The sequence below is a fragment of the Trichomonas vaginalis genome, chromosome IV, assembly GCF_026262505.1.
Source record: "Trichomonas vaginalis G3 chromosome IV, whole genome shotgun sequence".
Lineage (NCBI taxonomy): Eukaryota > Parabasalia > Trichomonadida > Trichomonadidae > Trichomonas > Trichomonas vaginalis.
Genome location: NC_067206.1, coordinates 38841304 through 38866780, shown reverse-complemented (window position 1 = coordinate 38866780; position 25477 = coordinate 38841304). Strand labels below are relative to the sequence as shown.

Here is a 25477-nt window from a genome sequence, read left to right as displayed (position 1 = left end):
TAAACAACTCAGTATCCTTTATACATACTAACTTAGACTTCTTTATAATATCTTTGAACGAATTGACGGTTTGGTCAAATTGACCAGAAGTACTACAAATAACAACTAACTCATAGAATGGGTTCTTCTCATCTAGTTCTTGTTGTTGTGCAGCCATTTTAAGATAAGTGAAAGTCTTACCCGACCCAGGTGGTGCAATTAGACCTGTTATACCATTCTGAGCAAATAAGAACTTGTCATGTATAGGTTTTATCTGAGCATTTTCTAACTTCCTCTTGTTCTTATTTAAAACATTCTCAAATTTCTTGTCAATGTCAGCAAACTTTTTTTCTAACATATTTTTAGAAAAATTAAAATTTTTATCTTTTAGAAAATGTCTAGCGATTTCGCTATCTATATTCGAGACAAGCTTTTTGACAGCAAAACATCTGTCGACCATAAAATCTTACATAGTGTAAACAAGAAAGGTGAATTTGTTCTAAAGTTCTGTTTCTGGGAATATGACAAGAACCATAAAACATTACAAAGAGCAGTCTTAAAATTTGTCAATGACAGACTTGTTGACAGAGATGACGCCGATTGGAAGATGAAGTCCAACAAAAGTTCTTAGAATGCAAAGAAGACACATGCGCTGTTCTTGAAGATGAAATAGAAAACAGAATAGATGAGCTATTAAAGGACAAAGAACTTTTACATAAATATAGTTGCGCCAAATTTGACATAACTCCACCAGAAAAGAAGAAGAGAGAAAAGAAAGAAAAGAAAGTAGTAGAAGAGAAGAAAGAACCTGAACCAGTTCCAGAGAAAAAGAAATTTGACATGTAAAAATAAAATTTTATTTTTAGAACATTTCTGGGTCAATGTCAATGTTCTCTTCCTCTTTAGGAGCAAACACTGGCTTAGACTCTAAAATCTTTTTACCCAATTTACCTTGAACTTCAACTATCTTAGACTCATAATATTCATAGTCGTCTGCTTTCTTTGGTTCATAAGGTATAACAAGTTTGTATGCTTTGCCTTCTTTAAGGTTTGAAAACCTTCTGTCAAAACTTTCTTTGACTGCTAACAAACCTTCTATGTCTAAGTCTTCAAATTTCGCACCGTTTTTAGTCACAATAGCAAACTTAACTGGTTCGATGTTCCAAACTTTGCTGAATGAAGACTTTTCAAAATGGTAGAAGTAAACATTCAAATATGTGAATGGGTCTAGTTCTTCTTTAAGTCCTGACATGTACTTGTTTACTGAGATGAATTTTGCCATCTTTTCTATCGGATAAAAAAATATTTTTTTTTAAATTTACTCATAAAAATTTTTCTTTGTATATACACCATTCTGAACATCTAAAAGACTTTTGACATTTGCCAAGAATGTTCGTTTAGACGCTGTCATATAACCATATCATCTGACAATATTGTTTATACGAATCGTACAATGACCTTTCATCTAATGACACAAAGTCAGTTTCATCTATGAACAGTTCATATACACTCTTGTTTGCTTCTAACAATGTTTGTCTCTCTTCGGTATGTGGAATTTGTCTTGGATTGAACTTAGAAATATCTAATGTCATAAAATATGAGAACAAGTGGTTGTAAAAGTCAGATGTCAAAGTTTCTGCTAAGTCGTCAAAATATTCTGTATCTTTGCATATGAGAATCTGACGTTCTGACAACTACATATCTTCTGTCAGAACTTTCTAACTTCATCGGAACAGCATTGTTTGAAACCATAATGAAGTTTGCAACATTTTCACAAACTCTTTGGTCTTTATATTTTCTTTCAACAACTCCAACTTTATCTGTTATAAGACTCTTCAAAGCATCTGAGTTTAAAAACTTTGTTGTATCTATACTTTGAAGTTCGTTACAAACTATAAGTTTCATATTCTCTATTGAGGAGTTAAATTTACCGCAGATGTTTTCTAAGTTTGTCATATTCGGATTCGAATAACCTTCTAACAGTTTGCACAAGATATCTGTAAAGAAAGTATTCTTACCAGTTCCTTGTTTTCCAATTATAATGAGAGCAGTTTCATTTTTAGCACTTGATGTTGTAAGATGTTTGCAAACCAACATAAGATATACTCATAAACCTTTTCGTTTCCATTGCATATAATTTCTTTGACATGGTCTAACCAAGCTTCTATAATATTTTCTTTCATTCTACTTGTTCGTATTTATATCCAGTGAAGATAGAATAGAAGTTTGGAGAAGGTGTATAGAACTTTATACCTCGAACTGAAAAATCTTCTAACTTTGACAATAAATATCCAAGCATCTAACATCTTCATTGCCAACTTGTACGACTTTTATTTTCTTAAGTTTCTGTCTACATTCTTGTTCTGAAACTATTGTTGCTCTTGGTTTGTTAAAGACTACATCCCATTCTTTCATAACAAACATTCTGGGGCAGAGTCGACATAAATGACTAAACGTTTCAAATTCTCGACTCTTGTTATAGTCTCGAAATGGACACATATTTCTGAATGCTGGAAGTCATAAAAATCTGAAACATCTATTCTGTACATTTTTATAAAAATAAAAAAATTTTTTTTATTCTTGACTTTGTTGTTGCATTTGTTGCATTTGTTGTTCTTGAGCTATTTGTTGTTGAAGTTGTTCTTGTAATACAATACTTTCACCAGTTGCATCTTCCAATTCGAAACTTTCTGCCGTCATTGACAAATACATAGGACATAAAAGTTTTACAGGAACAAAGTTTGCGTCAACTAATGTCAACGTTATACTTGCCAAAGTGTTTGAGTTCACTAAGGTTGAAAATTCTGCATTCGAATGAACAATAGCAAACCAGCAGAGAAAGTAGTTTATACGCATAAGTATCTTTTGGTCATAATAGTTTCTGTCGACATTCGAATAACACTTTGAACCTAAGTTTGAACAATATATAAGATTGGTGTGCTTAATGTCAATGGAATAGACATTCCTTGTATGACACCTTTTCCTGTTATAGAAACTGTTGGTAGTAAAAACCAGAAATAAGTTTTGTATTATAGCTCATATCGTTTATAGTAAACTCAGTCGGACATCCAAACATAATGAAACCTGCTCTAGTTGCAGCACATGTTACACCCGTCCTTAAAGTATTAAATAAGTCAACAAAACCTGTTGGGGTATATCTGAGTAAGTATCTTCAAAGGAGTATTTTTTACCATTCACAACAATAAAGTCTTCTGGTGTCAAAAGAGCAAAACAGGCTTTAGTCGTCATTGTGTTTAAGGTTAGTTTACAATATCGTCCTTGAGGACTTTGTAAGTTTGTTTGTTATAGAATTATATGACTCAGGGTTTTTAGTCGTAATAGTATAAACCATTATATCTTCTGCCATTTATATATTTAAAAGTTTTTTCTGAAAGTGGAGAAACTTCATCTAAACTTTCACATGAGGTTTCTTGAAGTTCTCTGTCTAAGAAGTTCAAATATTTGTAAAGACATAGAACTTTCCTTTGTCTACACGAACAAACAAACAGGGTCTTTCATATCGTTCAAAAGTGTGTAAAATCCTTTACATGAATAAAGTCTTATATTATTTTTCTTCAAACATCTTTCAAGAAGTTTTGACATTTTTACTTAGCAAATAAATTTTAATGAAATGTTGTGGTCGTCAAATATTTTATGACGTCTGGGAAACTAACTTTAAGTTCAACGTTTCACCTCCTTTCATAACGTATATCTTCAATGACATTATATGAAACACCACAGCAACTAATGTCGGGTTCTATTTCTTTGATGTTATATCGTCTGCCTCTGTCAAAAGTTTCAATAGTTCTTTCAAACTTCATGAGGTGCAATGACATATGAGTTCACTTTTACAGGGTTGTGTTCGACCAAGTTTAACATTATACCTAAAGCTTGACAAATCTTCTCCTGAGTTTGAAGTTTGTCTTTCAGTTGTTGGTAGTCGTTTCGAATATCTGCAACAGAACTTAAGTCTCTGCTAACTTCAGGATATGTTGGTTGTTCTTTTACAGGAAAATCGTTATACCATCTTCGTCTTCGTATGGTTTCCCCACTTCAACATCTCTGTCTTTGACATTGACAACAACACTTTGACTGTTTGTTTGAGTTGGTGAATTTAACTTCACATCTGCCACCGCCATTAAACCTTTTGAAACACTCACGCTTCTATTTTCGGAAATGACATTTTACTTAGAATAAAAAGATGGACGTATTCGAGTATCTCTTCGAATTGAAGCAGAACAAAGTTTACACACACAAACAATACAAATACATTGACAGAATAGTTCTTTACACAAACAATGGAAAATGTTATAGAATAGCAATATTTGCTGAACCAAAATATTTTCATAAAGCAAAGAAAGTTGGTATAACTGAAATGGTGAAAGTTCTTGAAGCAGACAAAAATATAACTTCAAAACTGACCGATATTACTAAAGGTAAGTTTATCTTACAATATTATAGGGTGTCCAAAGGTGTGTTTAGCACAAACCTGAATACTGCGAATAGAAATAAACAAGTTACATATATATAAAGTTTATTTAAATATAATCACCATTGGATTCAATCACGCGTTCGCAGCGATCGATCCAGGCTTCAAAGACACGCTTTAAATCATCATGAGAAAATTGCTCAAATTGCTCTCTTACAAAATTTTCAAGATCATCTGGACTCGCGAATAAATAAAAGTCAGAGGGTGCAATATCAGGTGAATAAATTGGGTTTGGAACAACTTTGACATTGTTTTCCACTAAGTAATTCATTACCTTATGACTTTTGTGAACTCTTGAATTATCAAAATGAATTGCAAACTTTTGTTTTTGTTGTTTGGATTTCTCAAACTCATCAGAATTGATAATTTGAGTAAGAACATTGTCAATTAGATACTGAGCATTCATCGTATTAGGTTTTTGAGAATATCAATTGCGATGATGCCATTCACGCCCCAAAAAACCGACAACATCATCATTGGTGTGTTAATTTTTTTCTTCGGGAATGTTTGCGGATTTTCATCCTTCGGGATCCACATGATTTTGGCTTCTGTTGCATATTGAAACCAAGACTCGTCCCCTGTTACTAAAAAGCGAAACTTCTTGGATTGATACGCACCCAATATAGAGAGGAGCTCTTTCGAAGATTGGACTCTAGATTTTTTTTGAACTGAATTAAGGTTGTGCGGAACCCAACGTGTATACGCTAGTTTGTAGTTCAAATAATTGTGCAGATAATAACTGACTGTTGTACGTGGTATCTTTGTCATCTCCTCTATCCTTCTGAGTGATGCTCTTGGGTCTTCATCTAGCGCTTGAAGAATTGCTTTGATTTTTCTTTGATCCGGCGATTTTTTGTCAATTTTTATGATGGGCGCCTTTTTGTTCATGAAGTGATACATCCTAACATGATACGTTACAGTGGAATAGCTAGGAGCATCCATACCGAAGCATTTTACCAATGTCTCGTAGATTTTTTTACAGTCTTTGCATTTTTTTGCAAGAGCGAGGATGTTTTCTTTATGATTCATTAAAAAAATGAAAAAAATCCCGCCAAAATTTCCCGCGAAACCGCCTCTTGTCTCAAAATTCATTTTATATCCCGGCATGGCGCCAAAATACAACTTACTCATCATATACATATATTCATATTTTTTATTATATATTTATAATCAGCATATATCTCCTTTAATAGTCTCATATAGAGCGCTGTGCTAAACGCACCTTTGGACACCCTATATGTCAAAACTGGCGTACTGTCAATATTTGACGGAGAGAAGTCAGTTCAAGAACAACTTACTGACCTGCTGCCAAAATCTGCTCGATGGAAGCTGTCGTTATGCCAATCTGAGGAGCCCCAGCAGGTTTCATCGAACGAATCTTCAAAAGAGCATCTTCCGTGAAAAGTGCTATTGGTTTTGTAAACTTCTTTGCTCTCAGTTCATCTGGACCGTCTCTGTCACCAGTATATTGTATTTGTACAGTACCAACAGTTGAAATACCACCCATAAAGTCTTCTGAGTCAGCAAATGGAATGCCAAGCCAAAAGTTTGAACGGTCTCCATTTGTATATTGAGTTTTTTGACCTCCTGTATGAGTCCATACTTTCACATATGGCATAATAGAACTTTGCATTTCAGGGTTAATGGTTGTTGTGAAGTTGTTGTTAAAGTTCATAGCATCTAATGTCAAGTTGTATGACCTCATATCCTCAACTGTAGAATATTCTTCTCTTGGATAATATTTGCCATCTATGTTTATATGATATTTAATACCGGGGTTGTAGAAACAAGAATAGTCATTTATAGTTCGTCTGAACAGTACAAACATAGTATCTGCATGTTTCATTGCAGTTGTTAAAGCAATATCTGTTCTTGCACCTGGGTCAGCACTTTGGTTTCCAACTTCACCTGCAAAGTCTTTGACAGATATTTGGTGTATAGGGAACATAAGTGGAACTGCAATATATTTGGCAGCTAAAGCATTTGAAATATCTGGGTCCAACATATAGACTGCAAGTCTGCTTTCTATTCTCTTGCATTCAAACTTTTCGCATGTGAACTTAACTGGGTCCCAAGCAGTTCCAGCAGCATTGAAATAATAGTTTACTTCATTGTTGAAGTTTGAGAAACCAAAGTCTAAGTCAACTTTGTCTTTGCAAAAGTCACAGAACTTGGCTCCACCAGTTCCAGCTACAGTAATAGTGAATGGGTCTTGTGTTGGTGCAATGACTAAGTTATTTTTGCTTGGAGTAAGTTCGATAGAAATTTTTCCTGCCCAGTTTGGCAAGTATCTTAAAAACCTGAAGATGAGGAAAGATGACAAAGGAACTCTAAGTTTCAGTTTTACTTTAGTGGCAGCATTTCCATCTGAACCAGAAAGGTTAACATAAACTCCTGGAACGTTAGGGTCAAGTCTTCTTATTTCTCAATATTTGCATACTGGTCTGTTTGTTCTCTAGCTTGTGGTTGTACTGAGTTTCTCAAAGCGAACCATTCATAGTTTGCCCATGTTACTGTTTGAACTAAGTCAGAGTTAGAATATATCTTATATCCCATGAAAACTTCTGGAGCATATTGGTATCCGACATAGAAAATTCCATTGCAACCTTTCTTGTCAGACAACTTGGCAGAAGGTTTTATTTCAATGTCTTGTTCCACGTATAAGAATGAGTTGTCAATAGAAATAATATGAAACCTGTCGCAAGCAATATCTACTGTTGTTGAAGAACCTTCTCCAAACTCACCTACGTTTCCATAAGAAACAGCAGTTGTATATTCGTAAGTTCCAGGAACTATTTCTGACCTTCTAATGGCATTGTCGCATTCGTTATACCATTCGGAAACATTTCCGTTCATGGCATCCAAAACTGTTGGCGTTATATTCTGAGCGGCGTACATTTCATATGGGTAAAAATATAGAATAGTTGGATTTATATATCATAATAGAACCCACTCGGACCAAGCTTTACTTTGTTCTACTCTTCTTCTTTGGTGTCGCTTTTGGTAACTTGCCCTCTGCTTCAAGTTGTTGCATCTTTGCCTCATGTTCACCTAGTATGTTGTAAATTTCCCATGTCCTTTTTGCCTTTGGGCTCTGGTCGCCCATCTCAGGTAACCTATATCCTAGAAAGATTTTGTCATAGTTTGTATTTGAGTCTTCGCGTATTGTTTGCATGACTCTTTCCTGAGTTTCCGGTTCAAGCTCTTCAAACAGAGCTTGTCCATATGGAATAAGCTCGTTTCCAAATATATGTTTTTGTAGCCATTCTGGTTTTCTTTCCATGTTACCAATAATATCTTTTGTGAATGGGAAAGCTTTTACCCAATGTTTCAGTCTTGCGTCATTTATTTCTGTAGTTGGTTTTATTTTGTCAAGGAACATGTTTTTCAATACTAACATTTCATTTGGTACTGTCCATTTGAGTTTTCTTAAATATTCATCCCTTCTCGGTTCATTGTCTGCAAAGTAAGTTTTTATGACATTTTGCAAACTTTCGTTTGCAAGGTCATGTACAATAGGTTCTCTTCCTTCTATCTCCCTAACTTTCTTTCTAAACTCTTCACCAAATATACCATCTCTATGGTTCTGTGTAGTTCTTTGAGATAAATGTTCTAGAACGTCAGGTGTTATATTTCCATCAGCCATGTTCATTTCATACTGGTCCAAAATATCTGCATGTTTCATATCTTTCAATGGCATTAAAGCCGCGCTGAAAATACCAGCTATATCTGGTTCACCATTCACTTCCATTGCGTCTACAACTTCTTGGAATTGTGGTTGTAAGTTTATGAACCACCTATCCGGATTAGCTTTATGACCCCATCTCATTGTAGTTCCATAGTCTGCAGAAACAAAAGTAGGTTTGTTTCCATATTGGTTAGGTTCTGAATGAACTTTAAACAATGTTTCATTTCTATATGTTTTGGTGAAATTTAACCTTTTATTTTCACCGAGTTCAGCCAAAGATTGAACGTTATATGGTCGTAAGTAAAAAGGATTGTTGTATTTGCGTACACTTTCTTTCAGTTCTTCCATTCTATGCTGAATATTTTCATCTGATGTTGGAGTCTTTTGTATGTCGGCGAACATTTTTCGATATTCTTCTACTATGTCAGCCGAATTTTTCTTAGACTCTTGGAAAGATTCCATATTCTCCGCATACTCTTGTTGAGGGTCAAGATTTTTCGGCTGTTCCAAATCTTCATCTAGTTCTGTGAAGTTAGTTTCCAAAGGAGGGACTTGTTTGTTTCCTTCAGGCTCTTCTAGCTGTTGTTGCTGAACTATTTCTTCCATGTCTGGTTGTATCTGAACTTCTTCCTGTGGAGTTTCTTGTACCTCATCTGCTGGCATTTCATATATTCCGAGACCGTTTTTAACAAGTTCCCTATTTAAGTCATCCGCATTCATAACCCTTTCTTCTTTCGTTCCGTCTCTATTTTTTACGCGTTTCATGAAGATAGTTGAATTATCATTTATCTCTGACACCAAATATCTCGGAGTAAATTCATTCATGTCATTTGGATGATATGCTATTAAATCATATCCCTTAGCGAGCTTGTATTTTCCAGGTTTGAAATTATATCCCATTTGGTGCTGAACCATAAAGCTAAATAGGTTCGGGTCAGTATTTCCTTCCTTGAACTTTCTAATAGCTTCTTTATATCTGTCACTAAAGTCAAGAGTATCTGGGTAACCATAATTTTCCTTAAGCATTTTTAAGAATTCTTGGTTTCCTTGTTCTCTACTTCTTTTATGTCCTTGCTCTGTTTGTGGTTGTTGCTGTGCAGTGTTTTGAACTGTTGGTTGCTGTGCAGGGTTTTGAACTGTTGGTTGCTGTGCAGTGTTTTGAACTGTTGGTTGTGGTGCTGGATTTTGAACTGTTGGTTGCTGTGCTGGATTTTGAACTGTTGGTTTTGGTGCATGCCTGTGTCTGTGTCCATGTGACGATGTAAATGTTTTAGGTAGTCCTGGTGCAGGTGCTTCTCTTGGAGGGTTTGGTGGTATATAAGTTCCACTAGCTAGTATATAAGTTCCACCAGCTGGTATATAAGTTCCACCAGCTGGCACATATGTTCCATCTGCAGCATAATGTCCTACCTGACTTTTCGTTTTTAAGAAAGCATTTACTAGGTCTGTTTTGGTCTGTTGTAACTCTTTTTCTTGACTTTCCACAACAGTTGCTCTAACGGCGTCATAGGCACTTTGAACTGCCTGTCTCGTTGCTGCATCTGTTATTTTCGTCATATTTTGTGCTACTTCTCTTAACTCTTTGTCGAAACCTTCAGACTTCAGTTTCTTTCCAGATGAGAAGTCGTTCACTAGTTTCACCTTACTATGAAGAGCTTCGAAGGCGTTCTTAAAGTCAGCATTCATTAAAGCTTCATTTGAACTGTCTTCATCCGCTTGTATTTTTGTCCTTATTGACCCTATAAGTTGGGCTGCTTTAGCGTTGGCTTGGGCATCTAACCAGTCATTATTAGCTTTTATATATTCTGCGCTTTTCATTGCCTTTTGCATGGCTGCGTCGTTATTTTTACTTTCTTGTGCTAAGTTTTCATACTGTACGGTTTGGTTTTGCAACTGTAAAAGTTTTTCTGCCTTTACATTTGCTTCAACTTCTTTTTATACTCATCGCTATCCATATATGTCTTCAGGGCTTTTTGTTTTATCTCTTCATCTTTCAGTACTTTATATTGAGTAGTATGGTTTTTCAAATTTATAACATCTTGTTCCATTTTTGCTACTTCTGCTGCTTTTTCTGACACTTTTTTCGCATATTCCTCTGTACTTAGTTCTTTCAGTTGTTCTTCTTTCTTCTTTTTCTCTACGTTTAACTCATTGAGTTTCTTTGTGTGTCTGTCATATTCTAGTTTTTTTTGTTTTCACTTATTTGTTTCTGTATGTCTATGTTTGACTTTTTGACATCTGTTATTTGATTTTTGAGTGAACTCAAATTCATTTGACTTTGAGGGTTATAAGCTGTTCCGTCTGCAGCTCCACCATAGCCTGCCATTTTCGCTAAAAGTGCCGCTCTTAAACCTCCACTCTGTGCACCAATAACTCGGTTTAAAAGCATAGGGTTGCTTGACATTTGTTGCAACATAGTGGGGTCATTCATCATTTGTTGTTGCAACTGTTGTTGTGGTGTCAGTTTTACTATTGGATGTTTCAATGCTCTCTTCCTCTTACGTATATTCTTACGTAGCTTACGTGGCATTTTAAGTGAAGTTAAAAAGCGGTTTTTGACAGATGTTTATATGACACTATTTGTTCAGCACAAAAAACTACTCGGTCAACGTGTTGTTAGTTTTGTAAAATAACCGTCCTCTCTCATATTCTATCTTGTCATATCTAAACTCATAGTCATGTATGTCCTCTAACCATCTCATAACGGTTTCCAAACCACTTTTATCGGATGTAAAGTAAAAGCATGGATGGTTATGTAAAACGTCTAAAGTTTCTAAAGAGTCTCTCAAAGTCCAGTCTACTTGGTATTGAAAATCCCATGTGTTATAGAACGGCGGGTCCACTATAAAGAAAACATTTTCCTTGTCTTTATATTTTTCATACAAATCTGTCCAATGACATCTCACAAACTCTATACCTCAATATATTTTTCTATGTCCTCTTTGAAAACATTTGTATAGTTAAGATATAAAACTTTGACATAAGTGTTTCAATGTCATGAACTCTTATAGCACCACTATATAATAGTCTAGCAGATATACTATCCCAGTCTATATATTCTGCTTTTTTCAAAACCTCTCTCACAATATTTTTGTTATCTAATGGTATACGTTCCATCTTACCTATAGGTATCTTTTCTTTTAACTCTTTCAATATATTGTTTGTGTCTGGAATATGTTTGAGACGGTCCATATAGTTGTCGAAGTCATTGCATATAATCTTTGAGTCTGGGAATATTATATGCCACAAATGGGATATAGAAACTTCCACCGAACAAATCTACAAATGTTAGACCATTCGGTAGTTTCTTTAAGTTCTCTCAATATAATATCTTTAACATCTACTCTTATTTCCAAAGAACGGTAACGGTGGTTTTGTAAAATTCATTTATATATAATAATAAAAATGTTTTACCTGAAAAGTGACAGAAAAGTAACAAAACATGAAAAACATATATAATTTGTGAAAAGCGACACATTATATAATGTTTTCGACCCAGAAGAAGGCTTTCCGAATAAAAACTTCATTTATACTAAACATCTTCAGGGCTAGAGGGCGCAACGCGCCTGGAAGCCCTCCGAATAAAAACTTCATTTATACTAAACATCTTCAGGGCTAGAGGGCACGAAGTGCCTGGAAGCCCCACTACCTTTTTTTTTTTTTTTTTTTTACATACGAAATTCCAAATACTATAACAACAATTTATGAAAATTGTTTTTACGAATCAAAAATTATCTCAATCATAATTCCAGAAAAAGTGAATAAAATAGGAGATCATGCATTCTATTGGTGTAAATTCTTGAAAAAATATTACATTTTTAGGACCTTTAGAATTCATCGGAGCGAATATATTTTCTTTTTGTGCCGATCTTGAATATATAATTTTTCCGAATTCTCCAATGATTGTTAAAGCAGGTTCTTTCTCAACATATGAATCTCCAAAGCTTCAAATGAACTTCACATGCAAAACTTTATTTTCCAGGTTTTCAATTACAAAATCAACAAATGTTTCAGGTTCATACTTTGAGAACCATAATCGTATTATTGATAGTAATTCATTGATTATGGATATAAAAAATACAACAATCTATGAGTTTTGGGGATTTGAATACTGGGATATTACAATTCCTGATACTGTAAAAACAATATGTTCAAATGCCTTCGAAAATTCAACAATCACTCAAATTAAGTTTGGAGCAAATTCCGATCTTTTTAGTATAGAAGATAAAGATTGTTTCTGACGGAGTAACTTCAATTCAAAAATACTCATTCGACAATTATGATAATCTCAAATACATCTATTTCTCACTTTCTGTTGAAACAGTTGATGCAAATGCATTCAATGAATGCAATTCAATTCAATGCACTGTTGTTGAGAATAAAGCAGATGAATACTTGCAAATGATTGAATTATCAGGAATTCCTCGAAAATCCATTAATTCATGTTATAAAATTACAGTAACACCGCATAATTCTCTTCATATCAGAATACATAGGCGAAGATAACGCATCACCCATTATACAGTAGTTAATTCAAGAAATGAATATCTTGAAAAAAACAATTGAAGAAAAATATCTCATATTTTTCTTATGATTGAGTAAAAATTTTAGTTATTACTTGTTTATTTGTAAAATGTACTCCGATACCTATACTACTTGCGATGCTTGGCAATTCTTGGATAAGTGAAGTTTTAAAAAAAAATTAGTAAATTTTGAATTATTTTAGTCTAAAAGAAGCAAGAGAATGCTGATGTCTTTGGATCATCAAGTTTCGAAAACATAGGCTTTTTAATAAGTTATAATGTCACTTAGAAAGAATGTTTAAGAATTATTATGTCACTTTTTTAATTCATTGCGAGATGTTCGATTCAATTTATGAGGAAAGTATTCTCTGGGGAAGCCCAGAAAAGCAGACAAAAATACAAGAAGCCAAGCTTGCTATCTTATCTCCACTAAATGAATCCTCAAAAAAATTAATTGAAAACGGATATCTTTATATGAATAAAAAAACGAAATTACTGATGTTAGAAAGGATTCTTATGATATATTCGAACATCGATATTGATTATCAGCAAAGATTAATCGCAGGAAAATTACTTGAATCAATATCTGAAAATAAAGAAAACAAACTCGAGCCAATATTAATTGAAAACGCACCAGGAGCTATATTAGAAGCGTTTCAACTTATAGATCCTGTTCTAGCTCAATATGGAATTGACTTTTTATCAAATCAAGTTAAACTCTCTCAGCAAATGTTTCTTGTTATATATTCTTCGAATCTCATCTCAGAATACTTTGTCAAAATTGCAGAATCAATAGACCTTTCCAAATTTTTATCTGCGATTACAAATTGGCTTCCTCAAGATGTAGAAGCGGCAAGCATCATTCAATGGTGTTTCAGTTGTATTCTTCAACAAGTCAAAGGAAATCCCAAATATGCCTTCGATACCCTTTCAAATTTGTTTAGAGAAGGAATTGAATGCGAATTACCAGATGATATACACCATATGATATCGGAATTAATTATAACAGATGATCAAGCACTACAGGAGAGCATTTTCAAGTTCTTTGTCGTTTCAAAATATCCAATTCATAATATTCATCAATTAATAATAGATAGTATAATGCAGAAGAAATCTGCAGCTGCTTTTCGTTTACTTTTATCTAATTTTGACGAGTTTTTCGAGCGTCATAAAGAATTAATTCCAAGAATCTTATTACACGTGATAAATGAATACCCATTTGAGTTACAACGCATCGCTACAGCTATTCTGTTCAAGTACGAACTCAAAAATGTAATTCCTTTATCACAAGTTCTTGATATTTTATTACATTTTTTAGACGATCAAGAATCATTAGTTCCAATTGTCCCTGCAATTGTTTCTCTTATTCTTTCATGTAACGATGATGAAATTTTGCTTGAACTCGTCACAAAACTGAAAGAACACTCTGATTCAATTGAAAATCTCACAAAATCACCAAACGAAGACGTTTCTGCTCTTGGATCTCTTTTAACCGAACTTATTTCTTCTGTTAAAGAATAATAAAATGTTTGTATTTTTATTTATAATTTTTACAATAAATCATGTGTCTTTTTATCATAATTAAGCAGGAAAGCCTATAAAATACTTCTTAATGTTTAAATGTAAGAAAAAATATGAGATATTTCCAAATTTCTAAAAATGAGCTAATTTTGCATAAAGAAATTTATTTGTGTCTTTCTTTTATTAAAGAAAAAACTAATGAAAATAACAACAAAAGAAAAATTTCTAATATGGATAGAAAATTTACTAATTTGATTAGAATTAACATATATAAGTTAAAAAGTATGTTATTATAATACAATACAGACATAATATTTAAACATACAAGAAATAAATAAAATATAAAATTTCAAAATAATGGAAACTGATTGTTAGATATGATAAAGATCGGATAAAAATCCATGAGTTATTAATCAAACAACGACAAATGGCCAGTTAAAGTAACTTCCTTGGCTTGAAAATTTTTCTCCTCTTTAACAATGAAATAACAATGGCAATGATAAGGGCATAGATGACAAACATCTGAATCATAATGAAATTCGATGTTGAATCTGTAAACGCAATTCCAAAATTGCATTCAATACATTTTTCAGCCAATTTAGAAGACAAACTATACTCTTTAGAAGAGTTAAATGTTAGTCTATATAATTCTGAGTTTCCATTATTATGAATCAAACTCTTTAGTGATTGATCTGAAAATTGTGAATTTTTGATAGAAATTTGACTTGTTTCACCGTAAACAGACCATTTATTTATAGCAAAGCTATTTGAAAATGAAACATTATTGATATTTGCGCGTGAATTTGCAACTGAAACTGCAGGAGCCCAATTCTTATCAAATATGGAGTTGGATATATCTACAGTTCCTCTTGATGATGAAACAGCTCCAACAGTCACCATTGTATTCAGGAAATTGCAATCAATTATTGAAATATTTGATTTGTGTTTTCCAGCCAAAACAGATGTTTTTCCTTTAATAGAAAGGAAACTACTATGTAAAACATTTATTTTTGAATTACTTCCCCTTGACATGGCCAAATAATTTGAATCGATGTTCTCAAAAATTGAATGTTCAATTGAAAGTGAAGAATTTTCGACCAAAATCAATGGATATTTATGGGAAAGTATGATTCTTACATCAGATTGATATATATTTATTTCTGATCTATCTATACCTGATACTAATTGGCCCATGCAATCATGGAATTTTGAATTTTTTATTTGAATTTTGTTTGATTCATCAAGAAGAAAGAATTGAGAGTGATGACAGTACATGAAACTCGAATTAAATAGCTTGATTGATGACAACGATTCACTAGAAATCAATGGAGATAATGGCGAACTGTTTTTTTCGAAAATAGAATTTTCAAATTCGATTTTTGAATGGATATTATATATCATTGGGTGTTTAGATGCATGGAATAGGAAGTTTTGATATATCAATACATTCGAAAATATGACATTTGATGAATGAATTGAGATAATTGAAGATTCTTTAGCGGCATTTTTGTGTAATGATACGTTTTTAAGATGTATTTCTGATGAAGCAATTGTAATAAAAGAAAATTGATTGAAAATTATTGATTCGTGTAGTGATATATTTTCGATTTGTGTATTATATGAATTTCTTGCATGGATAATAGGAGAATTGAAATTAACAAACTTAATATTTGATATTTTCGTAGAATTTCCGTTGTTAATTAGTATAAATGCTGGATAATAATGTTCAGAATTGCTTCCATCAATAATTACATTGTTTCCATCAAAACTACAACCTTTATTGATGGATTCTATAGCTAAATTTCTGATTTGATTTAATTCATTTGTTGTATTTATTTGTTGGTCAAATGAAATTATTGAATCTCCTTGAGATATCTTTGATAATCCATCAGAGTATGTGCAAGGATCGTCTATATTACAAGATTTTCCTGTACTTTTTAGTTGGACATATATCCTTTGGAAAAGAAAAAATAATAACATTCAAAAAAATAAAAGAAAAAGTACTCAAACCTTGTTAAAGCAAATAATTTCATGAAAGAAAAAAATCAAGTAAAGCTATTTCGGCAATTTATTTATAATTATAATTTTTATTAGAAATACAGTTTATTGTTTTACTTCTTCTACTTCAAAGTAAATAGTATGAACAGATCTGATGTCCTCTTTATTTGGTGGAGGTGCATTAACTGCTAAAAGACCGAGTTTTTGTGCAATAATTTTCATAATATCTTCTTTTTGTTCATTACTTGTTTTTACGATTACAGATGTTGGGTTAAGTGTAATATCGATTCCATCTGAAGCTCCTGTCCATGGTTCAGGATCTACAGGTTCAGTAACTCTCTTGTATTGTTTGAGGTTAAGCCACTGCTTAGTTGCCTTGAATGCTGGTGGCTGTGTTGTAGGGTTTGTCGGTAAAGCTGGGAAATCTTCATCTTTTAATTCGGTCACTTGTTCTTTCTTTTCACGCTGTGGTTTTTCACGATTGTTTTTAGGTCTGTCTTTTGGTCTTTCCTCTCTTGGCTTCTCTTCATAAGTTTTTTCGTATTTTTGTTTTCCTTCCGAATGCTTTTGCTGATTATTATTTTTGACTGGAGTAATAGCTTTTAGAGCTTTATGTGGTAACTTTGGCTGAACATCTGTATTTGTTGTTGGTTTTGGACTTGCTCCAGTTGGGAAATTAAGACTTGTTGACTTTTTCTCAACTTTTTCTTGCTGCTTTTTCTCTACTGGTTCTGGAGGTTTTGTTACTGGCTTTGGGGTGTATGGATACTTTTCTAATAAAGATTGAAAATAATCATCAGGGATTGATGTATTAAAAATAATATCCATAACTTTGCGTGCTTCCTCTGGTGTGGTGTCACCGGATAGAACAGAGAATTTAAATGTGGTCTTGAGTGGTTGTAGTTTCCAATTTAACTTTCGAATTTCAGGAATGATACGTCTCAACTCATCTCTCAGAGGTTTGTCGACATTAAAATCATTCCATTGAAAGTCTTGAAAGATGTTTAAAAATTCTTCTTTCGAAATCATTTTAAAATTGTCACTTTTTAGTGCGAAATAATAATTGTCGTATTTCTCTATTTTTTAACATGAGAAATGTCCTCAAATTTCGGATCCATTTATTTTAGAGCTTTATATGGAATTTTCTCGAATTTTTAACAACCAAAAGAGTTGTAAAAATCTTAGAATTTGGCAATTAATTTTTATGAAAAAGAATCAGAAAAATTTTAAAATCAGTTTTTTAGCTTATCAAAACAATTTTATGGTATTTTGCATTAGCATAAATGCGCAATATTTAATTTGTATATTATTAATTTATTGAAAACTGTATATCATGCATAAAATACATCAAATAGATTTCAATTCTGAGTTAAATTTTGCTTTTTATTTCAATTTGATATTAAACTTTGATTAGAATTAATGAATTTGATTCTTCTGCATTATTTCAATTCAGATTTATTCATTTCTGTAATAAAATGTATTCAATATATACACAGTTATCAAGGCGATCAAGTCACTTTCAATACAACACATCATTGTGCCATATATATAAACTTAAATTATGAATTTCATGATTTTTAGTAAACGCTTCAATTTAAAATTGAAAAATAACTTTTTTAAATAACAAATAACTTTAACAAATAGAACAGTAATTAGATTGAGTAGTTTCATTTAAGAAATGATTATAACTTACAAGAGCTCTTCCCATAGCAGCTTCTTTTTCAGTATCATTCATTAAAACCCAATTTCTCAAAACAATATCTTCATAAATATTTTTTGAGAAACAATTTTTGTATTTCAAAACATTTTCTTTCAGAGGATAAACGCAATGATATCCACGACATCTTTCCAATTCATCAACATATTCTCTTACAATCTCAACATCCATAAATACAGGATCATCCCAAGGATTCACAGATCCTTTCTCAACATTTTCTCTTCTTTTCTTTGATACAGAATTTCTTTCAATTTCATGAATTCTTTCAACATCTTTGCATTCTTTATAAGGATCACAATCAACAATCTTTGCCATGTTATAAGTATCCATTAATACTTCAGTTTTCATCCATTTATCAAGCTCAGAATCGGTTCCTGACATACCAGGACTTACGTTTATTTCAACAACATAAGGATTCAAATTTTCATCCAATAACATGTCAATTCCCAACAACTCAAATGATTGATGTCTATCTTTTATCACTTTGATATGGCTCTCTCTTACTTTATCCATACCTGCAATAGTAGCTTTGACAGCTGCGTATTCCATGTGTTTCTTTATTTCATCAGAATTATAGCCGTTTTTTGAAAGCCAATTGAAAAAGAAGGGAAGTGACCATTTTGAATCTTCCTCGGTTTCTTCGATTCCGTGGGCACGAACAAAAGCTTTGGAATCCTTGTTTACTTCCCAATTAGTAATGTGCATACGAGGATCTTTAACTCCTGCAGATTTATCATACTTTGTTGTACAAAATAATCCTAATCCGTGGCGATGAATGTAAATTCTAAGAGGTTCGACACCTGTAACAAGCGTATAAAATCGAATATCGAATTTTCGTCTTAGTATTAAGAATGGTCTGTCTAAATATTTTTGAACTAAATAAGGATATGGAGGATATGATTGTTCTTTTGAGTCTCTGATTTCAATATTCTGTCCTTTTGATGATGCACGTGGCTTTAATATCCACATTGGAGATGTTGACCACGCTGTCATGATTTTTTCAAAATCATCTGGTAAAAGATATGATTCTTGATAAAATTGAGTCTCATCATTGCCAATTCTGTCACGTAATTCAAGCATTCTTTGATGAAATTCGTCTTTTCTACCAATTAAATCAACAGAAAAGAAATGATTTACTTTTTGCCATGGTTTTAAAGCTTTAAATGATTCTTCATTTAGTAAACGACCAGCTATAATATTCGTGTTTGTTGTAGACATTGTTGGAATGAAACCACATTTCTTTAAACATTCAAATTGAAGATCACTTGCAACGTAATATGGACAGAATCGTTGGTTGTTTTCATTTAATCTTGCATGTCCATCAGATTTCGGCATTGAAATGCATGAAAAAGGAAGCGGAAACTCGTTGAGCAATCGCTTCACTTTTTCCATAATGAAAAATGATTTCTGTTTTCAAGAAAACATATCTAGTATAGCATTGACAATACTAATTTGCTGGTAACCCAATCAGGAACACTTAATTTGAATATGAATATTTTTAAATACAGAAGATATCAAAGAGGATTCCTATGCTAAACATCTTCATTTTATTTAAAATGCTATTGGTCCATTTGAAGGGCCATGACTCAGAATAATATGTCTTTGCAATTTTAATTTATTGCAATAAGAAAGCAACAATACATCATTTAACAGAGTGCATACACAGTGATAAAAGGAAGCAAGTTAACAAGTCACAAAGAAAGTGCTGAGTCCATTTTTCATGCGAATATATTTTTGAGATTGCATATTTCATCAATTTGGACTCACTGTGATTAACAGATAAGATTTTAGTAGGCGAAATTATTTCTTATTCATTCAAAATCTTTTCATATTGAATTCTAGTCAATTTTTCATTAAAAAATGAGCACATCTCCCCCACGCGTTCTCTTTGTATGCCTTGGAAATATCATTCGCTCACCATTGTGCGAAGGATATTTAAGACATAAATTCGTAAATAAAGTGATAGTTGATAGCGCAGCTTGCACACATGATGATCTTGGCCAACATCCAGATAAATACAGTTGTAAAATTGCAAGAGAGCAAGGTTTTGACATATCAAGTCATATTTCAAAGCTTATCAAAAAAACAGATTTCTATGATTTTGATATTATTGTCAGTCTAGAAAAATATGTTCAAAGATCTCTCGAAAGGAAAAAGCCAAATGATGCAAAATGCAAAATAGTCGAGTTTGCACCAGGAGTGGACATTATAAATCCTTGGTGTGGAGGATTAGAAGAATTTAGGGATATGAATACTCAAATTCAAAAGTACTTCCCTGCGTTTATAGAAAATAACTTACCACAATTACTCCAATAAATTTATTCTATCTATTTCATTTTTTTTCTTACAGCAATTCTGCTGAAACATAAGCTGTTGGAACTGTATGATGTTAGGTATCGAATCTATAATATTGCTTTGATGAAACAGTATAAATCTAACGAAAATATGTGATACCACCATTTGTAGAAGAAGACTTGCTTTATCCGCTATGTATTTTTAAATACAATTTCTTTTAAAATAAAAATGAAATAATTTAACATCGAACTAGAGATTTTTCTTGAATTTGATATAATGTAAGAAAATAAAAGAAATTTGAGATTCCAAATTTATTTTCTCAATAAAACTCTTGCAAATATAGGGCTGGGGCACGTAATCGAGAAAGAAAAAAAAGATCGAGATTTTTAGTTTTTTCATCAAATGTTGAATGTTCTTATCATATCAATTCCATGTGTAAATGTTAGATCATACAGCAATTAAAAATGCTTCGATGTAAACCGAAATATTTCTAAATACACCATTTTATAAGACTGCTTAATTGCTTCGTTTCTGAATTCTGAAACAGAACTATTGAAATCAGATACAAAATATCGGTTATTAAATTAACGTAGTAATTTTTCAGCTCTTCTCTATTTATCAAAACCTCAATTATTCTTCGATATAGCGCAATTTAAACATAATGCAATCAAACATCGTTAAAGTTTTGCATTAATCATACACATACAAAATAACATGGTTACACTCATTGAAATTTCGAAATTTTAAATCAAAGAGATATATCGACAAATAATTCTAATAATTTTCTAAAATATATAAAGTATTTGACCTACTATAAAGCAAAATGTAAGATATTATGACTGCAACAGACATTACAACAGTTAGTAAATTTACAGAATTTAGTTTATCAAAAGGAACGTGGCTCATGATGATATGGGGCGCCCAAGGTGGCTCATTCGACCCTTCCAGTGGTCATGGCGCATATTCAGAAGCAATTTTGAAACTTGATAAACAAACCACACTTTTCGCCTACGTTGGAGCTAAAGGGAAGTGTGGAAATCAAGATTTTGAAACCGGGCAATATGAAGGTGGAAAAAATAGCATCTGCGGTCCTTCACCCTGCATCGGAGGGGCTGCTACATTTATTTCGACTGATCCCTATGGAAATAACATCCTCCTGATCTCTGGTGCTGGAGGAGGCTCCGGCTACTATGATGGCGCAGAGTTCTTTGGCGGAGTTGGTGGCCCATTTGCAGGAGATGCACTGGGAGAAGCCACAAGAGTTAATCCAGAAGATGCCAAAAAGGTCAGAGGAAAAGGAGCAACATCATCACGGCCAGGAGCTGGCGGTGTTTACGTAGGAGCTGATTACCATCCTGCAGTGAATGGAACGATAGGAAAATATCTGAAAGGTGGAGATGGAATTTGCAGCGCTGCTGGATCCGCAGGAGGTGGCGGAAGTGGCTACTTCGGCGGTGGTGGCGGCGCAGATTTAGGTGGCGGTGGTGGCGGAAGCAGCTATGCATCACACGACCTGTATAATGTCGTTTTACTTGGTGGTGACAAAACATTCAGATCACCACAAAACAAAGTCGTCATTGGAAATTCAGGAAATGGATATATCCGAATTCAACCATCAGATCCTTTCACCCTTGAGAGAAATAAAGTTGTTTTTAAATGCACTAATATAATTAACAACAACTTCATCATCTATTCTTTGCAATATTTTGTTTTTACCATGAATTGTCTTGTTTTATTTGTTTAAATATAAAAAATTCATCTCAAATAAATTATACACACTAGATTTAAAGGATTTTTCTCAACTTCATTGATAATGGTTGTCTGAATATCATTTTTGATAAACCTTTTATATGCTCAATTTCGATAATAGATTATATCTGCAATTGAATTGACATATTGGTAATTAGATTGCAGGATTTTGAGGTACAATATTTGGATAAGATTTTAATGTATATACATTCTACATGAACATGCATTTTTTTCAAGATTTTCAATCTATAAGATATTTTATATTAATATATTTAATAGAAAGATATTTAAAGTAAATGATTGATAATTTATTTACACATCAATTCCTTCTTCGTCTGATGGTGTAATTGGACCTTTTCCAATTATTCCCTTTGAGATTAGAATGAATATACCCACACCAATAACAGCAAGAACAATGATAACGATAGGAATTCCCACGCCAAGACCGATGGCTAAACTCTTCTTATTATTTTGATTGTCATCTTTTCCACCTTTTTTCTCATCTAGTTGATTTTGTTCTTCAGTAGGCTGTGAAATATCACTTTGATCTGAACCTGGATGTTCAGTTGGATTTGGTTCAGCAGGTTTTGGATTTGGTTGTGGAGGATCTTCTGGTTTTGGATTTGGTTTTGGAGGATCTGCTGGTTTTGGATTTGGTTTTGGAGGATCTGCTGGTTTTGGAGGATCTTCTGGTTTTGGATTTGGTTGTGGAGGTTCGGCAGGTTTTGGCTCTGGCTCTGGTGTTGGTTGTTTTTCACAATCAACAACCAATGTTTCATATTCCCAAGAATATCCGTTTGATTCCACTTCCACTCTAATTAAGGACCCTGGATAAGGATAAACTGCATAACTTGAACTATAACGGTATCCTGTATCATATCCGGTTGTTCTTGTAAATGCAACACCATCAGTTGTACTAAAATCGCCACCATCATTGAATCCGCCATTCTGAAAGCCATCTAGAGGTTGTAAGAGAGTTCCATTAATGTAGGCTCTGTATATAACATTGTTACAATCTATCTTTGGAGATTGAAAAGTCCAAACCTGAGGAACAAGTGTATAATCAATATATCCTGGAGGAGGAAGTGCAATCCATTCAGGACGTGGGAAGTTTTCATAATTCATTCTAAGAACACTTAAACTGGGATCTGTATGAGTGTAGTATGCACTGAGGACAGCAAAATAATCAGAAACTGCGACAGGTTTTCCATTGATAGGAGGATTGTTTTTCCTACCCATGTAAAAGCGAGTTCGGTAAAATGCTGGTGAAAACATCGCTGATCGATGACCCATTCCTTCAAAATTTTCATCAATTAGAATCCAAAGCATATATCCAGTTTTTAGATTACCACCAGAACCAGATAAAGATGAAAATCCAAAACCCGCGGCTCCACGGGTGTATACATCTGAACATGGAAGACCTTCTTCTACTTTATGATTTGACATATCGAGGCTATTGGTATTGGCACCCCAAAGCCAAATGCATTCTCGTACCATTTTAGCATGATCTGATATATTGCTTAATTTTATTGGCCAATTGCCCATACCATGAAGATATCTTAAGTCATTTAGTTCTTCTAATAGATCTTCTTCTAAACGAAGTGGGAATATTTTTGGAGTAGGGCATTCATCCATATTAGTAGGCAAAGTAAAATCTTCGACAGTATAATTTCGTTCTGAATCATCTTCAAACACTGAATGAATTTTGTATTTAATGCGCTCTGATCGTGGACATATATTTCTAATACCGATATGAGACAAAAGATGTTCATTAGTTATTATAATTTGAATTATATTCAAAATCCCAATTTGATGAATTTTAAAGTTTTTTTATGACAGAAAGCTAATTGAAAAATCTAAATTACATTGTAAAACTTTAAGCCATATTCAATCTCTTCTCTGAAAGTTGATGTAAATGATGAACCTTTAGTCATTTCAATAGATCTTGAAATGTTTTGATATTTTACCGGCAATAAATAGTGCAATACAAACATTTCAAGGAAACAGTTTCTTTCAATTTTATGAAATGATTGAAATTAATTGTGATAAATATGAGGATCAAGCATTCAATGAAAATTATTCAATAAATATTAATTACTTCGAATTGTTTTGAGTATGATTATTAGTTCACTTAAAAAACATACTCAAAATTTTTGAATTGATACGGACTTCATTCAAAAAAAAATGCAATAATCAAAATCACACATTGACTTTATGATTTTCACTTCAAATCTCACCGATATTTGAAGTCAAAATTTGAAATTTCTAAAAGTAGTAGGATAAGGCGGGGTGTGTGACTTTTTTTGTAAACGTAAGAATTCATACAATATCGAGCGATTTTGTATCATTTTTTTAACATATTAATTTTAAATTAAAGTTATTTTTTTATTCTTACATAAATGACCCAACAAGTAAAACCAGATAAAATAGATTATCGAATTTTAGAGGATGGTGTTCCTGTTTATATTCAAAGATTTAAAGGGAAGCAATATTATAGAATTGTTAATCCTGAATACATAAAACATTTATTTAAAAAGGAAGACTGTGAATTATTAAACGTTAATGAATATGAAACCAATAAATCAAAATTGAAATATAAATATATTGGAAGTGATGAAAGATGCAAAGATAAAGATAAAGTTTATACAGTTTCATATAATGAATGGAAAACCAATAAGATAAGAAAACATTTAGGAGATTATGGTAAAAGTTCTGAATTCTTCAAATCTAGTATGTACGAGAGAGTAAAAGAAATTAGAAATAATTATTTTCATGAATGAAAGATTCACTACCATAATGAAATAAAAAATAAAAAAATAAAAAAATTTTTAAAAATTAAACTTCTTACGAAAAATTAAACGCAAGACTATCAAAAGATAGAGTTGAAAGAGTAATGGTAATGATGAAGAAGAAATTTGATGAGTTCAACATAGAACTTTAAGAAACTAATGATTATTTGAATTTATGAAATCAATTATTTGATTCATTCTTTCTTCAATCTCTTCTATTCTTTTTGTTAAATCATCAATTTTCATTAATGAGGTGATTCTTGATTGAGGAATAGATTTCAAACTAATCACCCCTTTTATTTTTGAAATTTTGAATCCATCAACTTTAAACATTTTATTCAATTTACACGTTGTCAATTCTTCAAATAATTTTTTATTGTTAGCATAATAGTCATTAAATTCTTCAACAGATGAAAAAATTTTTATTTCAGTAATTGGTTTAACAACGTTTATTTTTTGTTGAACATTTTCACTTTCATTTATTTCTTCCTCCTCTGTTTCATTTATTTTTAAAATCGGTTTCATTTATCATTAAATAAAAATTAGAATATAAGTGATGAAATATATTTTTTAATTAATATTAAATCAGAAATGGCGGCAGGATTCTTTAAAAAACTGTGGGATGGAATTAAGAAAGCTGCGGGTTGGGTTTATAAAAAGATTATTAAACCCGTTGCAAACTTTTTGGCACCAGTAGCGAAAACGGCAGGAACTATCATAGGTGGAGTA

At 32.5% G+C, this 25477-nt stretch overlaps 10 protein-coding genes and 3 pseudogenes across 13 annotated transcripts, besides 4 other annotated features; 4 read left to right on the top strand and 9 right to left on the bottom strand.

The window, feature by feature from the left end:
- Positions 1–7312: part of a mobile genetic element that runs on past the window's edge.
- TVAGG3_0246330 (P-loop containing nucleoside triphosphate hydrolases family) lies at positions 111–337 on the bottom strand (the record flags this gene model as incomplete). The annotated part of the gene is made up of 1 exon (XM_051227867.1): positions 111–337. A coding segment is annotated over one exon (227 nt), but the record flags the coding sequence as incomplete, so codon positions are not given.
- Positions 374–825, top strand: TVAGG3_0246320 (annotated as a pseudogene). The gene has a single exon. A coding segment is annotated over exon 1 (452 nt).
- TVAGG3_0246310 (protein of unknown function, DUF4108 family) lies at positions 842–1261 on the bottom strand (the record flags this gene model as incomplete). Its single annotated transcript, XM_051227866.1, has 1 exon — positions 842–1261. The coding sequence occupies one exon, from the start codon at positions 1259–1261 to the stop codon at positions 842–844; it is 420 nt and encodes a 139-aa protein (XP_051112852.1).
- TVAGG3_0246300 lies at positions 1298–2197 on the bottom strand (annotated as a pseudogene). The gene has a single exon. A coding segment is annotated over exon 1 (900 nt).
- Positions 4438–4465: a terminal%2Cinverted (terminal inverted repeat of Mariner transposon ID:TVAGG3_0246280).
- Positions 4438–5704: a mobile genetic element.
- Positions 4518–5608, bottom strand: TVAGG3_0246290 (annotated as a pseudogene). Its single transcript has one exon. A coding segment is annotated over exon 1 (1091 nt).
- Positions 5677–5704: a terminal%2Cinverted (terminal inverted repeat of Mariner transposon ID:TVAGG3_0246280).
- Positions 7313–7433: 121 nt separating the features above from the next.
- On the bottom strand, positions 7434–8219 carry TVAGG3_0246260 (protein of unknown function, DUF4106 family; the record flags this gene model as incomplete). Its single annotated transcript, XM_051227865.1, has 1 exon — positions 7434–8219. One exon carries the CDS (start codon positions 8217–8219, stop codon positions 7434–7436), a length of 786 nt encoding a protein of 261 aa, XP_051112851.1.
- A 4709-nt stretch (positions 8220–12928) lies between these two features.
- Positions 12929–14200, top strand: TVAGG3_0246250 (uncharacterized protein; the record flags this gene model as incomplete). The annotated part of the gene is made up of 1 exon (XM_001302279.2): positions 13016–14200. The coding sequence occupies one exon, from the start codon at positions 13016–13018 to the stop codon at positions 14198–14200; it is 1185 nt and encodes a 394-aa protein (XP_001302280.1).
- Positions 14201–14513: 313 nt separating this feature from the next.
- Positions 14514–15274, bottom strand: TVAGG3_0246240 (pectin lyase-like family; the record flags this gene model as incomplete). The annotated part of the gene is made up of 1 exon (XM_001302278.1): positions 14636–15232. The coding sequence occupies one exon, from the start codon at positions 15230–15232 to the stop codon at positions 14636–14638; it is 597 nt and encodes a 198-aa protein (XP_001302279.1).
- Positions 15275–16258: 984 nt separating this feature from the next.
- On the bottom strand, positions 16259–17227 carry TVAGG3_0246230 (uncharacterized protein; the record flags this gene model as incomplete). Its single annotated transcript, XM_001302277.1, has 1 exon — positions 16304–17227. The coding sequence occupies one exon, from the start codon at positions 17225–17227 to the stop codon at positions 16304–16306; it is 924 nt and encodes a 307-aa protein (XP_001302278.1).
- A 206-nt stretch (positions 17228–17433) lies between these two features.
- Positions 17434–19307, bottom strand: TVAGG3_0246220 (protein polyglutamylation; the record flags this gene model as incomplete). The annotated part of the gene is made up of 1 exon (XM_001302276.1): positions 17832–19307. One exon carries the CDS (start codon positions 19305–19307, stop codon positions 17832–17834), a length of 1476 nt encoding a protein of 491 aa, XP_001302277.1.
- Positions 19308–19775: 468 nt separating this feature from the next.
- Positions 19776–20417, top strand: TVAGG3_0246210 (non-membrane spanning protein tyrosine phosphatase protein; the record flags this gene model as incomplete). Its single annotated transcript, XM_001302275.1, has 1 exon — positions 19776–20231. The coding sequence occupies one exon, from the start codon at positions 19776–19778 to the stop codon at positions 20229–20231; it is 456 nt and encodes a 151-aa protein (XP_001302276.1).
- A 298-nt stretch (positions 20418–20715) lies between these two features.
- Positions 20716–21992, top strand: TVAGG3_0246200 (glycine-rich protein family; the record flags this gene model as incomplete). Its single annotated transcript, XM_001302274.2, has 1 exon — positions 21046–21954. The coding sequence occupies one exon, from the start codon at positions 21046–21048 to the stop codon at positions 21952–21954; it is 909 nt and encodes a 302-aa protein (XP_001302275.1).
- A 277-nt stretch (positions 21993–22269) lies between these two features.
- On the bottom strand, positions 22270–23778 carry TVAGG3_0246190 (uncharacterized protein; the record flags this gene model as incomplete). Its single annotated transcript, XM_001302273.1, has 1 exon — positions 22272–23594. One exon carries the CDS (start codon positions 23592–23594, stop codon positions 22272–22274), a length of 1323 nt encoding a protein of 440 aa, XP_001302274.1.
- Positions 23779–25477: the final 1699 nt, after the last annotated feature.